The sequence below is a fragment of the Coregonus clupeaformis genome, chromosome 23 (assembly GCF_020615455.1).
Source record: "Coregonus clupeaformis isolate EN_2021a chromosome 23, ASM2061545v1, whole genome shotgun sequence".
NCBI classification, from domain to species: Eukaryota; Metazoa; Chordata; class Actinopteri; order Salmoniformes; family Salmonidae; genus Coregonus; species Coregonus clupeaformis.
In genome coordinates this window covers 52,195,285-52,211,571 of record NC_059214.1, presented here as the reverse complement: position 1 = coordinate 52,211,571, position 16,287 = coordinate 52,195,285, and the positions used below count along the sequence as shown (strand labels likewise).

Genomic DNA, 16,287 nt, shown 5'->3' with positions numbered 1-16,287 from the left:
ATTGAGAGCAAAATATATTACTGTGCTTTACAGCCAATAACTCTTAAAACGATATGGCTTTGAGACTAATTCTACTTTCTACCCACATTCAGTCCAATTTTAACAAATATTATTGTATTGTAACCTACTGAGTTCATGATTTGCACAGCCTAGCATAACTTCCTAGGTCAGGCCGTCAAAATTTCTGGTCATGCTCAGAACTTATACCTCTAGTCCGGCTATCCTATCGGACATATTTGATGAAACACAGGAACGATTAAAGGGAAACATATTTGTTTACATAGATCCGAAGACGCTGGAAAAGTTTAAATATTTTAAGTTTCTCTGACATCTTTTGGGTTCGAAATTAGCCAGGGACCTTTTACTATTTAATCACTTACAAACAATGAAAAAACATTCAATGGTCTTGTTTAGTTAGCTCTCTGGAGCAGGTTTTCCGCTTGCTACGAGGGTAGCTAGCTAGCTCGATGTTAGCAACAATCAATCGCTTGCTATACATTTCACGATGGACAGCTATGAAATTTGACCTCCGATGTTATTAACACATTTAAAGGTTGTTATTGCAGTTTTACAAAAATGGATATCAGTCTAACAATTTCCCTAATGCGGGGCCAGATGGGTACCGTTATAGAGAGAGCGGTTAGTGCCGCTGTTGAGACTGTGTTGGGGGAGATGTTGAGAGTGGTCGGCATTAAATTTGACGAGCTGAAGATGGAGATGGCAGCTAAAGAGAAAGAGACGGAGAACATAAGACAGATGCTGGAGATATCCCGATCTCAGATGAAGACAATGCGGAAGCACATGAACGCTCTGGGTGAGAACGCGCACGCTGCCACTTATCAGACCTACCACAGGACAGGATTCGGCCATTCGGATCCCTGCAGAGTTCACGGTTCCTCCGGGGCCGCGCTGTCCTCGGGTCTACCAGAGCCGCCGAGAAGGACGGTTCCAAACAACAACCAAATGCCCACTACAAATGGAAACTTACAGCCAAGGAATCGAGTCACCATCACCCTACCCTCTGAGAATATGGTCAGGGCCTCACAACCCTCTGATACCTTGGTCAGGGCCACCCAACCTTCTGATAACTTGGTCAGGGCCACCCAACCTTCTGATACCTTGGTCAGGGCCACCCAACCCTCTGATAATAGGGTAACCGTTAGGGCCACATCAACATCCTTTGACAGTCACGATGATCTGACAACTATGATCTCCCAGGCTGTGGAGGACCCATCATTGACACCCACTGTCTCTGCAATGAATAGTTCATCAGAGCATCTGGAACCTTTGAAAGGTAGAATGTCTTGTCTCAGATCTTGTCGGGTTTGTATGTGGGTTTTATTCGGTGTTTGCTTGTGTATGTAAATTGATGGCCTGCCTGAACTAGTACAGCCCTGTATATTCCCCCCTTGTTTGTTGACCACCATGTTACCTCTCTGTCCCTCCAGAGGAGCACCCAACCCCCCTAGACCCAGAGGTGTCTGATGAGAGCCAGAGGAGGGAGGAGGAAGAAGAGTGTGAGGCTGAGTGGACCATCAGTACACAGCCACCAGAGACCAGCACAGACCCTGGGACCCAGCTGGTCCTCTCCCCACCCAGGACTGACGGAGCAGACTGCTCTGCCGTGACTGCCAGGAGTGTACTGCCACCCTCCCTGTCCCAGTTCCAGGTGAAAGAGGAGGAAGCTGAGGTGGATATCATCTGTATCAAACAGGAACCAGAGGAGGTGGAAACCCTTCTGATAAACCTGGCTGCTGAAGGCTTCAACTCTCATGGCAACCTTTTAGACAGGCAGACTCAGGGAAACGTCCTCCTGGACAGTCACAGGACAATAGCAGCCTCTGAGAGCCAGAGGGATAGGAGAGCACCCCGTCCACCGCAGGGCCAGAGGACCTTAGCAGAGCACACACCCTTCACCTCAGCCGACTCTTGTTCATGTGAGTTCAATTTCCCTGAGACATGGTGACTCTATAATCTACAGCCATGTCCCAAGTCAAAATACTGCTTTGTTGTGGTCACTATGCTTCTGTTCAATAAAATATTATTTGTATTTTATTTTATTTATTTCACCTTTATTTAACCAGGTAAGCCAGTTGAGAACAAGTTCTCATTTACAACTGTGACCTGGCCAAGATAAAGCAAAGCAGTGCGATAAAAACAACACAGAGTTACATATGGGGTAAAACAAAACATAAAGTCAAAAATACAACAGAAAATATATGTACAGTCTGTGCAAATGTAGCAAGTTATGGAGGTAAGGCAATAAATAGGCCATAGTGCAAAATAATTACAATTTAGTATTAACACTGGAGTGATAGATGTGCAAGAGATGATGTGCAAATAGAGATACTGGGGTGCAAATGAGCAAAATAAATAACAATATAGGGATGAGGTAGTTGGGCGGGCTAATTTCAGATGGGCTGTGTACAGGTGCAGTGATCGGTAAGCTGCTCTGACAACTGACGCTTAAAGTTAGTGAGGGAGATAAGAGTCTCCAGCTTCAGAGATTTTTGCAGTTATTATTACTCCGATCTAATTGCATGTTGTCTGTCCTCTTCATCCTCAGATGGGCTGTCCCAGGCAGTGATGTCCATGTCGGGAGGAGTTGCTCCCAGGCCGATGGTGCGACCGTGGCCCAAGGACCTGAGTCTGTACGAGGAGTTTAAAATGAGACGAACTGAGCTGAGGCGGAGGAGCCAGAACCGTCAGAGGGAGATGGAGAAGAACCTTCCCCAGCCTCTATTAGCTGACCTGGTGAAGGAGAGACGGGAGAAGACCCGGCTCAGAGTGGCCCGCTGGAGAGCCAAGAGGAAGCTGCAGGCCTGCCTACTGACCCAGATGACCCAGCACCAACAGGCTGGACCGGGTCTGGGCCAGGGGAATAGTCTGAACAGTGGGCTGGGGAATCCAAGCCAGAATAGCCACCACACACAGCACAAAACCACAGGCCCCACTCAAACTCAGCAGAGGAACAGTGCTGGCGTCTCTCAATCTCAGTACAATAACCGTTTTCTGTACAACAGAACTCACTGTGACTCTGGGCCTGGTAACATTAACTACACTCCTCTCCAGTTCAACAACTCCTCTCTGATGCTGGGTCAACATGGAGGACACGGTATGGTGGAGCATGTTATGGAGCAGCCTGCGATGACATCATCCTCACAGCAGGGCCTCTCCCTGAGAGACTCTGAGCTCTACCAGTAACAAGGGATCAGGGGTATTCAAATCTTACCCTACACAGTTCTGGATTACTGCTGTTTTTTTGTTCTACCTGATCATTAATTACACCCACCTGGTGTCCCAGGTCTAAATCACTCCCTGATTAGAGGGGAAGAATGGAACAGTGGAACTGGCTTTGAGGTCCACATTTGAATTTGAGGGCAGTAGACCAACATTACAATACCAGTTCTACTCTACCAGTACCAGTTCTACTCTACCAGTACCAGTTCTACTCTACCAGTACCAGTTCTACTCTACCAGTAATAATAGACTTCAGCAGATAATGTGTTTTGTAGAGTCACTCCTATTGTATGGCACCCTATTCCCTATGTAGCGCACTACTTTTGACAAAGGTCTTTATGGCTCTGGTCAAAAGTAGTGTACTCTATAGAGAATAGGGTGCCATTTTCAGACATAGCCTATGCCTTCTGATGCAGCGCCAATAACATGAGATATTTCAAGGGGAATTGTGTCAATGAAAAATGATCCAATTGTCTGTGACAAATTCATAAAAAAATGGTTTTTATTTTAGGATAACAGCCTAATAATTAATGATAATTGAATTGCTTAAAAACATTTCCCGCAAATGTTTTGGTGTACAACAAAAGTATTTATTAAAATACATTATTTATGTTAAATTGAATAATGACCATCCCAACAAATATGGAGGACATATCACTGTCCTTGAAAAGCTGCAAGGATCATTATGCATAATTGTTCCAGGTCAAGCTAATTTCTTTGGCAAACTTCATTGGTCAATATTGTCCAATCAGCTGTTATTTATACCTTTTACTTCTCTGCAACTGGATTTAAATAATGCTAAAATACTTATAAGCGCTATTCAGATATAGGCCTATTCAATGATATGTTAGGAAACCATCCAATACATTATTATGAATCACTTTTGAGTTAGGCCCAGTCTTTGGTCAGACTGATTTCTCTTGCTTCATTCCTCCCTACTTGATAGTTACATTAGCAGTGTGCAGGTCAACAGCTGTTTCCATTAACCTGTCCACTGATTTATGTTTTGTCAACATTTAGAAAGTTTGCATAGAAAATAGATGGGACAATTTCCTGCTACTGAGCGTTTCCATTGTCGATAAAAACAGCTGGACGGAATTATGTCACACCTATAAAAAAACAAACAAAAAAAACACTGAAAATGAAGTGGTTGAAGTGTTACCATTATCCATTTAGGTAAATTGGAAATTAATAAATTGGCGACAGCCTGTATTCCCTCCCACCTCTCTGTTTCATGTCTTCGGTAGCCAGCGTGGATAGAATGCACGAATTCACTAATATTTGCCATATTCTAATCGCCACAGTCCGTGCCATGGTGAAACTGAAATAATTGAATGGTGAAACTTGCATCCAGCCAACCAGAAATGCAAAGGCAAAGCAATTCAGGTGTTCTTGAAAGTCAGGACAAGGATCCTGCAAAGAAACCATTTTTCTTGTTGAACAATAGATTCTGCAAGAAAAACGGTATTTAGAGTTAGATGGAGAGGAGCTTTATAGTAATGTGATGATGTCCCCCGCATACCTTCACTCTTACGGCAATTGTAATTTATTTGAAAAACACACTTTCCATAATTTGTCGCAATAAAGTTAGAAGACAAATCCACCCCTCTAACAGATAAATCTAATCGATCTTTAGAACATATCTCCTATAGCTGCCGTTTCCACGTCACAATATTGGTGTTTTTGCGACATTTGCTTTTGTCAAATAAACCTGGGTCAATGGAAACCTATAGTGTGTGCAGGCCAGGGTTACCCAGTGTGTTAAGCATCGAGTGTCTTCTGTGAGATGGCTACTGGCAGGGTGATGAACATCAGGGTTAGGGTAGTGTGTTAGATGGCAGGGTGTAGAACATCAGGGTTAGGGTAGTGTGTTAGAGATGGCAGGGTGTAGAACATCAGGGTTAGGGTAGTGTGTTAGATGGCAGGGTGTAGAACATCAGGGTTAGGGTAGTGTGTTAGAGATGGCAGGGTGTAGAACATCAGGGTTAGGGTAGTGTGTTAGATGGCAGGGTGTAGAACATCAGGGTTAGGGTAGTGTGTTAGATGGCAGGGTGTAGAACATCAGGGTTAGGGTAGTGTGTTAGAGATGGCAGGGTGTAGAACATCAGGGTTAGGGTAGTGTGTTAGAGATGGCAGGGTGTAGAACATCAGGGTTAGGGTAGTGTGTTAGATGGCAGGGTGTAGAACATCAGGGTTAGGGTAGTGTGTTAGATGGCAGGGTGTAGAACATCAGGGTTAGGGTAGTGTGTTAGATGGCAGGGTGTAGAACATCAGGGTTAGGGTAGTGTGTTAGATGGCAGGGTGTAGAACATCAGGGTTAGGGTAGTGTGTTAGAGATGGCAGGGTGTAGAACATCAGGGTTAGGGTAGTGTGTTAGAGATGGCAGGGTGTAGAACATCAGGGTTAGGGTAGTGTGTTAGAGATGGCAGGGTGTAGAACATCAGGGTTAGGGTAGTGTGTTAGAGATGGCAGGGGTGTAGAACATCAGGGTTAGGGTAGTGTGTTAGAGATGGCAGGGTGTAGAACATCAGGGTTAGGGTAGTGTGTTAGAGATGGCAGGGTGTAGAACATCAGGGTTAGGGTAGTGTGTTAGATGGCAGGGTGTAGAACATCAGGGTTAGGGTAGTGTGTTAGAGATGGCAGGGTGTAGAACATCAGGGTTAGGGTAGTGTGTTAGAGATGGCAGGGTGTAGAACATCAGGGTTAGGGTAGTGTGTTAGATGGCAGGGTGTAGAACATCAGGGTTAGGGTAGTGTGTTAGATGGCAGGGTGTAGAACATCAGGGTTAGGGTAGTGTGTTAGAGATGGCAGGGTGTAGAACATCAGGGTTAGGGTAGTGTGTTAGAGATGGCAGGGTGTAGAACATCAGGGTTAGGGTAGTGTGTTAGATGGCAGGGTGTAGAACATCAGGGTTAGGGTAGTGTGTTAGTCAAGTTGTGTATGGTTCACACTGCAGCTCTTTGCCCAAACTTGAAAAAGGCCTCTTTAAGGACTGAAGGACAACTCAATTTTCTTCTGACTTCTTTTATTTAATTCCAGTTCGTTCGTTAGTCAGTTAGGTTGATAACCTTTAAAGGCAAAACACAAAAATATATATATATACATTACTTCAAGTAAGGTCATTTTAAATTAAATATATAATCTCAATGTAGTCATATTATCTAAATTATACTATATATACTAAATTAGACAATTGGTCTCAATTCTCAACACAAATAAACACCTAACTGGCAACAATTTTACACAACAATGTCCATGTGCCGACCGGTTGAGTCTCCAGAATCCTAAATGAGCTGAATGTGTATGAATGAGAGTCTCCTCTTCCATGAAGGAATTCCAGTGAAATGCTTTTTCACCAAACATTTTTCTACCTGCTATCACAAAGGTGCACCAGTATATATGTTCCCCAGGGAAACACAAGCTAATGATGGGTTCCACAATGCATACACTTTTTCGCCCCCTGCTGGTGTTTTATCTTTGAAATAAGTTGAAAATGTGAATGTCTTGAATATGAATACCTGTCTTTTGATGCAGCACCTCCCACTTGATCTCCTGGTTCTTGAACCCAAGGAGGTCACATCGGCTTCATCTTCGATGCCTTTACTTCTGCTCTTCTACAGGTAATAACACAACCAAACGCCTGACGTCCCTGTGAAGAATTGTAGCAGGGATTTTGGTTGAACGTTTCTTTGTTTTGTCTCCATGAACATGCTTCAAAGTTGAGATGGGATAACTTGGGAAGGTTCGTATATTTGCATCTCTCACAATGCCCATCTCGTCAGCGTTGACACTACCAAGCTTATACTGACTCCTCAAAGCGTTCTGGTCTGCAAGCCAGGCGACGTCTCCAACGGCCACGTTTCGCTGCTTTGTGTGCCACTTACTCCTCACAAACAGGTTAGGTCCAACTGACTCCACTTCCTCCAGAACCAGTTAACTTCCGCTTGAATGACTCTTAACCGTTTGTAGGAGTAGTCTTCAAACTCAAAGCTTCCTAAGTCTCCCCTAGGTCCAGTCCTTCCAAGCAGAAGAGAATTAGGGCTGATATATTCTATGCAGTCCTCCCGGCTCTGAGTCCTGGCACCTATGGGCCTTTTCATTGGCAAGGTTAGCAGCCATGAACATAAATGTTTGAAACTCACTCCATGTGAAGAGTCCTTCTCCTCTCATATTGTGCAAGGCCCGTTTCACAGTGCGAACAGCTTGCTTCTGCAGCACCATTCCTGTGAGGGGAGTCTGCCGGGTGGATCTTCCAGCACCATTCCTGTGAGGGGAGTCTGCTGGGTGGATCTTCCAGCTCCATTCCTGTGAGGGGAGTCTGCTGGGTGGATCTTCCAGCTCCACTCTGTTCCATGCTTTGAAGCTTCATTTTCAAGCTCAGATGTAATTAGTTGATTCAGGAAGTAGTAGAGCTCTTTGAGGGCAGGTCTGGCACCCACAAAGTTATTTCCAGGATCTGACCACAGTTTCTTTGGACGCCCTCTCAGTGCCTTGAATCTTTGGTAGGGCCAGTAAGAAGCCTTCCGTTGACTGGTCACTGACAACATCTGTGTGTATAGCTCTGGATGCCATACAGCAGAAGACAATTCCCCACACCTTGAGCTTGACTTTCTTTCTCACCTCGTCCTTGACTTCCATATGGTCCAAATAAGTCCACTGTTGTGTACTCAAATGGTCTGGCTGGTGTTATAAGCTCGGGTGGAAGGTCACTCATGATCTGTTGGCCCTTTCTGGCCCTAGCCTTTCTGCACACCACACAGTTGTCAACTCTCTTTTTAGCCAGCTTCTGGCCTTTTATCACCCAGGCTTTCTTCCTCATCCGGAGGAGTGTACCTGCTATTTCTTCATGGTTTGCATCATGAGCCTCTTGAGCTAGGAGAGTGGATATCCATGCCTCATATGGTAGAATTGGTACAGCAGTCTCGTCCTCATCAAAGATCTTGAACCTCCCTCCACAAACCAAGAGCCCAGTCTCTTCATCTCTGTGAACAGCGAGTCTGTTGAGAGTGGTGTCTTGAAAGGTTATACCTTCTTGAGCTGCAAGGAACAGGTCTCTTAGTGCATCTTCATACTCCCCAACAGTGAGTACAGCTTGTTTGCCTCGGGACCTCCAGTTTGTTGAAAAAATTCCCTCCCACTTTGCTTTATCTGAGGCTGAATTCTTGGTCAACACTTCTTTCCATTTCGTTGCAGCTCTCCAAACCCAGGCAGTGACTCGGATCAGCCTGGTCAGGCTGCTAAATTTCCTGATGTCAATCAGTTTTGTTACCGCAGAGCCAGCTGGTGGTCTTCGGATCTTAGTCTTAGGTTCATCTGGGTTATTTTGCCTGCTTTGCTGTGCATCACTCTGACTTTCCTTCTGAACTCCCACTTCAGGAAGTACATCATTCTTGTTTCTCTTGGCCTGCGCTCTGGTCAGTGCTGCAGAGAAATATTTCCTCTGAAGTTTTGTTTATGCCTTCCTTGGCATAAGCTGCAATTTCTTTGGCTGACTTCTGTGGCCACTCTTCCACAGGTTGGCGCAGGAACACTGGGCCACTCTTCCACAGGTTGGCGCAGGAACACTGGGCCACTCTTCCACAGGTTGGCGCAGGAACGCTGGGCCACTCTTCCACAGGTTGGCGCAGGAACACTGGGCCATTCTGCCACATGGAATCTTCCGGGGCTGCCCCTCTTGTTATGATGTCAGCACTGTTCAGGCCTCCCGGGATCCACCACCAGTCTTCGACGGATGTGGATTTCTGGATCTCTCCAACTCTGTTCGCGAAGAAAGATTGATACCCATAACTGTCTCTCTGGATAGCTCCCACCACGGTTTGACTGTCCAGCAGATGGGAGCCATCGTTCAATTTCTATACGACTGTGTTTTTCAACGTACTTTCGAAGTGGTGCTGCGCAGACAGCACCGCAGATTTCAGCTTTCACTGCTTCCCCCTTTTGGTCCAAAGGTGTGAGTTTTGCTTTGGACTCAACCAACCTGACTTGGATGCCTTGCTCGGTTTCCCATCTGAAGTACACTACGGCTCCATAGCTCTTCTCACTTCCGTCAGAGAATGTTATTCCCCAAGGTTCACCAATCCAGTTGACTGGTGTGAGGCTTCTGTGGAAGGTGATTGGGCCAAGACGTGTGTACTCCTCAAACAGTTTGATGGCTTCTTCTCTCAATTGTTCAGACAGAGGTTTGTCCCACGTGTTTCGGGTCAGAGTTTTGCCTCCAGCTTCTTGAAACGCCTTACTGACAAGAATGGTGCCCTTTTGTTTGGCAGGTGTGACGAGGCCTATTGGGTCATACAGGCTAGCTACTTGGCTTAGCAGTTCTCTTCTCGTCAGTGGGTTTGGAGTTTTCCCTCTCACCTCTTCTTCAAGGAGATTTTGTCCGACTCTCATCTTCTTTTTCCTCTTTGAGAAATTGATTGAAGTCATAAGGTACAGTTTATCCTCTTCAACAAGGTATCCAACTCCAAGGGCTTTAGTGTCTCCTTTCCTCCTCTGGTTTGGGAGAATAAGTACTGTGCTTGACTCCGCTCCTTGTTCTCCTGGTACGATCTCCTGCCTCCCACTTTGGCCTGACCGGACCCAGGGTTTGAGGAAGAATCCGCCTGTCCTCAGGATCTCTTCAACTCTTTTGGTGTCCTTGTCCAGCTTTTGTAAGTCATTATGGGAAGTCAGGATGTCATCGACATAGGCATCCTCTTCAAGGATCCTACGTTCCTCCTCCAGGTGAGCGAACATGGGCAGTTGTGCAATGCACCCTGCTGGTCGATCGCCAATGTTGACTCTGGTGATGGCATACTCTTCAATCTCTTCTTCCTCAGTGTTTCTCCAGAGAAATCTGTGGAGATGCATCTCCAGGTTTTCTAACCACACCGAATTGTACATCTTCCTGATGTCGCCAAGAGCAGCATGGACACCTCTTCTGAACCTGAGTAGTACTGCTCGGATGGGATTGAGGACACCAGGTCCTTTCAGCAGCAGGTCATTCATGCTGACCCCTTTAAACTTCTGGCTGCTGTTCCATACCAGTCGCACAGGTGTTGTGACAGAGTGTGGGTTTGGCGCCACCAAGTGGCTGACATACCATACTGGTCCTTTCCAGCTGGCGATCATCTCTTTGGTGAGTTTCTTTGCTGCTCTTCTCTCCACTATTTCATGCACTTGAGCTGTGTATGCTATTTTCCACTCTGGCTCTTTTTTGAGTTGTTTTTCTGTTCTTAAGAAGGTGGCTTCAACCCCACTCCTGTTGTAGGGAAGGGACCATGGATCTTGAATCCAGGGGTATTTTCTGTCCCAGTGCGGTTCATCGCTGTGAGCATCTGCTTTGATGTAGGTGAGGCCTTTCCTTATGATCTCCAGCTGTCTTTCCTCACTCAGAGTCATTTCCTTGCCTCCTGGTTGACAATTGCCGCACCGGAATCCTCCACACTTCGGTTCGCAAGCTGCTCCAATGCTATCCAATTTCCACCAATCCAAGAACTCTCTGCGAGCAACTGTGCTTTTGGTTTCAGCTGTGAACTCTTGTGTTTTAGTTATCTTTTGATACTTGACAGCGGTTGCTCTCATGGATCGAGCAAAGTGCGTTCCGGACCTGTGTGCGGCCATATCGACTTCTTCAAACAGATCTGGATGTGCTCCACCAACAGTCTTTCCTAGCGGGCTCTCCCATAAGACAAGGTCTCCAATCACCTTCACTCTTTGCGGAGCAAGTCTTCCTTCGCAGTGGCTTATCAGTAGCTCAATGCTCTCCGGTCTCCTCAGATCTCCTAGATTGACTTCTGGGAAGAACTTCTTGAGTTGCTCAGGTTTGATGACTCTGTGGATGTTGGCAATTTCATTCAAACCATAGCAGACAAGCTCATGGGCTCTTTCTGTGCCTCTAGGCATTTTGACCCTCACTCTGAGGAGATATCTTCTGGTTTTAACCTTCATGGCCATTCCCCCAACTCCATGGACGACTAAAGTGATGTTTTCACTTCGAAGATTTAATCTCCTGGCAGCTCTGTGGGTGATATAATTTGTGTCCGATGCCAAGTTGATCAGGGTTCCAATTTTTTGTCTTGCATTGGCAGTTACCTCGAGCAGCACTAGAATAACTGGCAATTCTTCTACTGCACTTGACACAATCTCTCCAAGCTGGATCTTTTCAACACAGTTTGTCTTTGCGGTGATGTTGGTGAACGCTCTCTTGAATTTGTCCGCCATCTCTGGGGAGAGTTTAGATACAAATTCCTCCTGCTCCTCAGTCCACTTATGCCTTCTCACATTGAATTGTCTTCTTTCTGAGTCACTCCTCCTGAAGTCTCCCTTCAGGCATAGAAAGAAATGGTGGTCTTTTTTTACAGTTTCTGTTCCTGCACAGGTATGTCTCTTTGCATTCATCATATTCTCCATGACAGACCAAGCACCTCTTGCAGGCCCCCAGCTTTTCTACAGCAGCCAACTTTTCCACCGGCTTCAGTTCTTTGAAACGCTTGCAAAATAATATATTTTCTCTGTGCTTTTCATCTCCACACACAACACAGCCGCCTTTCGTTGTGGACCGCGTGGACGCATATTTCCTCTCCATGCCAGCATTTTTCTTTTCTGGCTTTTCACTCACTCCCAGCTGCTCCAGTTTTTCAAGAATATCCTCTTGTGTTTTCAGGAATTTAAGAAGGTTCTCAAAGTGATTGTCTGGTGTGACATTATTCCTCGGATTAACCATGAAGACAAGCCAATCTCTCTTGATGTTGTCAGGTAACTTGCTTTCTATGGATCTGATCACTAGAGGGTTGTTGATGGCTCCTGTGTTTCCAAGCTCCGTGAGGTCATCCAGGGCCTTCTCTATAGTTTGGATCATGTCGATTAACTTTCCTAGGCTGATTTGCCCTTAAAGCAGGAATTTTCTCCAGATCCTCCATTATCTCCAAGGCAATTGTAGACTTGTTTCCATACCTGTTCTCCAGCACCCTGAACATGTCCTCAGCAGTGTTGTGAGAAGACAAACGGAGGTCTCTGCATATCCTCTCATCTCTCCTGTCAATGAGTTGGATCTTCTTTACTTCGACTGAGCCCGTTGGTTCCCCCTGCTTTTGCAGACTCTCCCAGTCTCTTCTCCATCGATGGAAATTCATTTTATACCCACTGAACCTGGGTAGACAGATTGGCTTTATCCTCAGTGTCGGTTGTGGAGCTGGCATGGGCACCTGCGGCACTCTCCCTCTGTTTCTCTCCTCTTCTGCAATTCTTTGTGCTGTGAGAAATCCTGCCCTCCTTGCTTCAAGGTTGTTGCCGAATGCCTTCAGATCCTTCACTCTGCCTCCCAGCTTTTCCTTTTCCGCCACTGGAATCCACATCTCCCAAATCCACATCTCCCACTCTGCTAGGCTTGCGATTGCATTTTTGGACTTGTGTTTTCGCACTATCCCACCGTAGCTCAAAGCCATCTCTGTTTACAGCGGTAACAGGTATCTGAGCAACTCCATCACAGGCTGTCTCGGCTTCATGGATTGCAGACTTCACCTCATTCTCGCCGTATCTAGGCCATAGATTGGACTGGACCATCTCCCTGACCTTCATCCAATCGTGCTTCGCATTCTTGGAACGTCTTCTCAAGTTCAGTCTGCTGCTCCTTGCTCAGTTCAGCTTCTTCACCCTCATCGGTTCCAGAACAGGTGTTGTGGCTCTGTCATACAGTTCGAACAACGGAGAGGCTCTGTGTTGTGGCTCTGTCATACTGTCACGCCCTGGCTCGGGGGACTCTTAAATGTTGAGCCAGGGTGTGGAGTTTCTGTTAAATTTTCTATGCTTTTGTTCTAGATCGTTTATATCTATGTTGGTCAGGGTGGTTCCCAATCAGAGACAGCTGTAGCTTGTTGTCTCTGATTGGGGACCATACTTAGGCAGCCTGTTTGGCACTAGTATTTTGTGGGATCTTGTTCCGCTAAGGTTTGTGTTGTAACCTAGGACTTCACGTATCGTTTCGTTTGTTGTTTTGGTTTGTGTGTGTACTTAATAAAATATGTACGCTTATCACGCTGCGCCTTGGTCCGCTTCATCTGTCAACGATCGTGACAGAAGATCCCACCACCAGAGGACCAAGCAGCGTAACCAGGAGGAGAAGAGGGCGATGGCTCAGGTGGGCGAATGGTGGTCATGGGAGGACATCTTGGGGTCAACAAGACATATGACCGTATCTTGCATAACTTCTTCTGGCCTGGTCTGAAACAGGATGTTGTGTCTTACTGTAAATCCTGTCACGTTTGCCAGCGGATGGGTAAACCGAACTAAACTGTACTGGTTGGACCTTTGCAGCCTATTCCTGCTTTTGACCAGCCTTTCAGCAGGGTTCTGGTGGACTGTGTTGGTCCTTTGCCCAAAGCCAAGAGTGGTAACCAGTTTCTCTTAACCATCATGGATGCTGCCATTCGTTTCCCTGAGGCCATTCCACTGAGGAAAATCACAGCTCCAGTATTGTTAAGACCCTGGTGAAATAATTTTCAACGTTTGGTCTTCCGCAGGAAGTGCAGTCGGAACAAGATTTGAATTTCATGCCTATCGAGTGAACCCTGAAAAGAGGGAGAAGCTCCGCAGGGAGGTGTTCAAGCTTGAGCACAGCATTGCACGAGTTCGCCCTGTATATTAGTAAGGCGGCTGTTCAAGCAAGAATCAAAAACATAATTGTAAGCCTATGAGAACCCCAAAAATGTATTTGTTAAGAAGTAATGAAAATGTAAATCTAGGCTATGTTGAATGGGCGCAGATGGAGATGGCTTTCTTACTGCCGCCAAGAGTCGTGCACATCTGTGCCTGACGTCAGTGTGTCGTGTACTGGAAAGGGGTCTATAGGAAGCGTCAGACAATCACGGTGAATGAGACTGATAGCAAAATGTATATGATTTTTCGCCTGACAAGACCAGTTTGCCTTCTCTTAATTTTTGATTAATATGTTGGCATGCATAACCTTTTTTTTTTTTTTACCAATTCTGATATTTTGAATTATGTGATAGGCATATTGCAATGAACCATACAGTATGGTAGTTGTTAAAGGCGGAATTTTAATAATATCACCTTTATATTTCCTGTTCAACAACTTTAATTCACTTTGACACAGTAGGCATCTTGTTACTTGCCGATAATGTTGCATAAAACATTTGAAAGGTCATTTTTACCGAACACAATGAAGATAACATAGATGGTTTCATTAGGCCTTTTTTTGTATTATTATTTATTACTAGCCTAGTGGTTATAAGTATTTAGGCATATTCTGTGAATTAGGCCTCATGTGAAACCATTGTCAAAAGCGCAACAGAGCCTACTGTTGCATGTAGGTCTAGATTATTTATGGATTGATCACATAGAAATATCAAAACATTCTTTCATCAACTCCAAAGCAATTGCTTGTTTATAGCGCAGGATCCACTGACTCACTACCCTTTTCTATTATCAAGACCCCTGCTGGTAACTTAACTGGTTAGGACAGCTCACCCTGTCGTTCTCCGCTAACATCAAGGCGGTGACCCGATCCTGCAGGTTCATGCTCTACAACATTCGCAGAGTACGACCCTGCCTTACACAGGAAGCGGCACAGGTCCTAATCCAGGCACTTGTCATCTCCCGTCTGGATTACTGCAACTCGCTCCTTGCCTGTGCAATTAAACCCCTACAATTTATCCAGAACGCTGCAGCCCGTCTGGTGTTCAACCTTCCCAAGTTCTCTCATGTGACCCCGCTCCTCCGCACACTCCACTGGCTTCCAGTTGAGGCTTGCATCTACTACAAAACCATGGTGCTTGCCTACGGAGCTGTGAGGGGAACGGCACCTCCTTACCTTCAGGCTCTGATCAGACCCTACACCCAAACGAGGGCACTACGTTCATCCACCTCTGGTCTGCTGGCCCCCCTACCTCTACGGAAGCATAGTTCCCGCTCAGCCCAGTCAAAACTGTTCGCTGCTCTGGCACCCCAATGGTGGAACAAGCTCCCTCACGACGCCAGGACAGCGGAGTCACTCACTACCTTCCGGAGACACTTGAAACCCTACCTCTTTAAGGAATACCTGGGATAGGATAAAGTAATCCTTCTACTTTTGTTCTTGTTATGACTGCGATATGTTGCTGTTTATCTACGTTAGTTGAATACACCGACTGTAAGTCACTCTGGATAAGAGCTTCTGCTGAATGACTAAAACGTAAATAGAGGCTTTAAAAAAAAAAAAGAAGTCCCCCTTTATCTGCCATCAACTTAAGCGCATCGCTGTCATGCGGCAATGTTTTGCAAACACAGAAAGGGATCTATTGAGTTCACAGGCTCTGCTCGCCCGCCGGTTGGCTCAATGCCCGCTGCTGTTATCCTCACAGAAACTATGATTGATGACCTAAAGACTGTACCATTGTCAAATAACACGGTGCGCTGTAGGATCGATGACATCAGCGTTGATATTGTTGATCAATTGGTGAAATAATAATAATAATAATAATAATCATAATAATCATAATAATAATTCCGCTCCATTTTCTCTGCAGTTGGACGAATCGACTGACGTCAGTGGGGAAGCCCAGTTCATTGCGTTTGTGCGATACAGAGACATTTTGGAAATTAACCTGTACAGTCGGTTCTGCAAGAACCTAATGGGGAGAACAACAGGTGAGGATGTGTTTCAAGTTATTGACAGCTTTTTCTCACAATCTGGATTTGAAATCCTGTGTGTCGTGTGTGCACGGATCGTGCTGCATCAATGTCTGGGAGAGTGAAATGATTAATTGCCCACATAAAGAAGGTAAATCCCAATGTATCATCCACAGAGAGGCGTTGACCAGCAAGAACACGAGTCCTGAGTTACACAATGTTTTGAATGACGCAGTGAAAGTGATTAACTTCATCATGTTCAGGCCTCTGAATCACAGACTGTTTGAAAGGCTCGGTGATGACCGTGGGACTGAGCACCAGCAGCAACGGCTTCACACCGACGTCCGTTGGCTATCCAGAGGGAAAACAGTTCAGAGGCTTTTTGAGCTGGGCGCCGAAGTAAAATCATTTTCTGTCTGAGCACTCACACCCCCTTGCGGCTGT

General features: G+C 45.7%; 1 protein-coding gene across 1 annotated transcript; it reads left to right on the top strand.

The window, feature by feature from the left end:
* Positions 1 to 222: 222 nt before the first annotated feature.
* LOC121537105 lies at positions 223 to 4,462 on the top strand. The gene is made up of 3 exons (XM_041844880.2): positions 223 to 1,294; positions 1,449 to 1,937; positions 2,567 to 4,462. Exons 1-3 carry the CDS (start codon positions 577 to 579, stop codon positions 3,202 to 3,204), a joined length of 1,845 nt encoding a protein of 614 aa, XP_041700814.1. The 5' UTR covers positions 223 to 576; the 3' UTR covers positions 3,205 to 4,462.
* Positions 4,463 to 16,287: the final 11,825 nt, after the last annotated feature.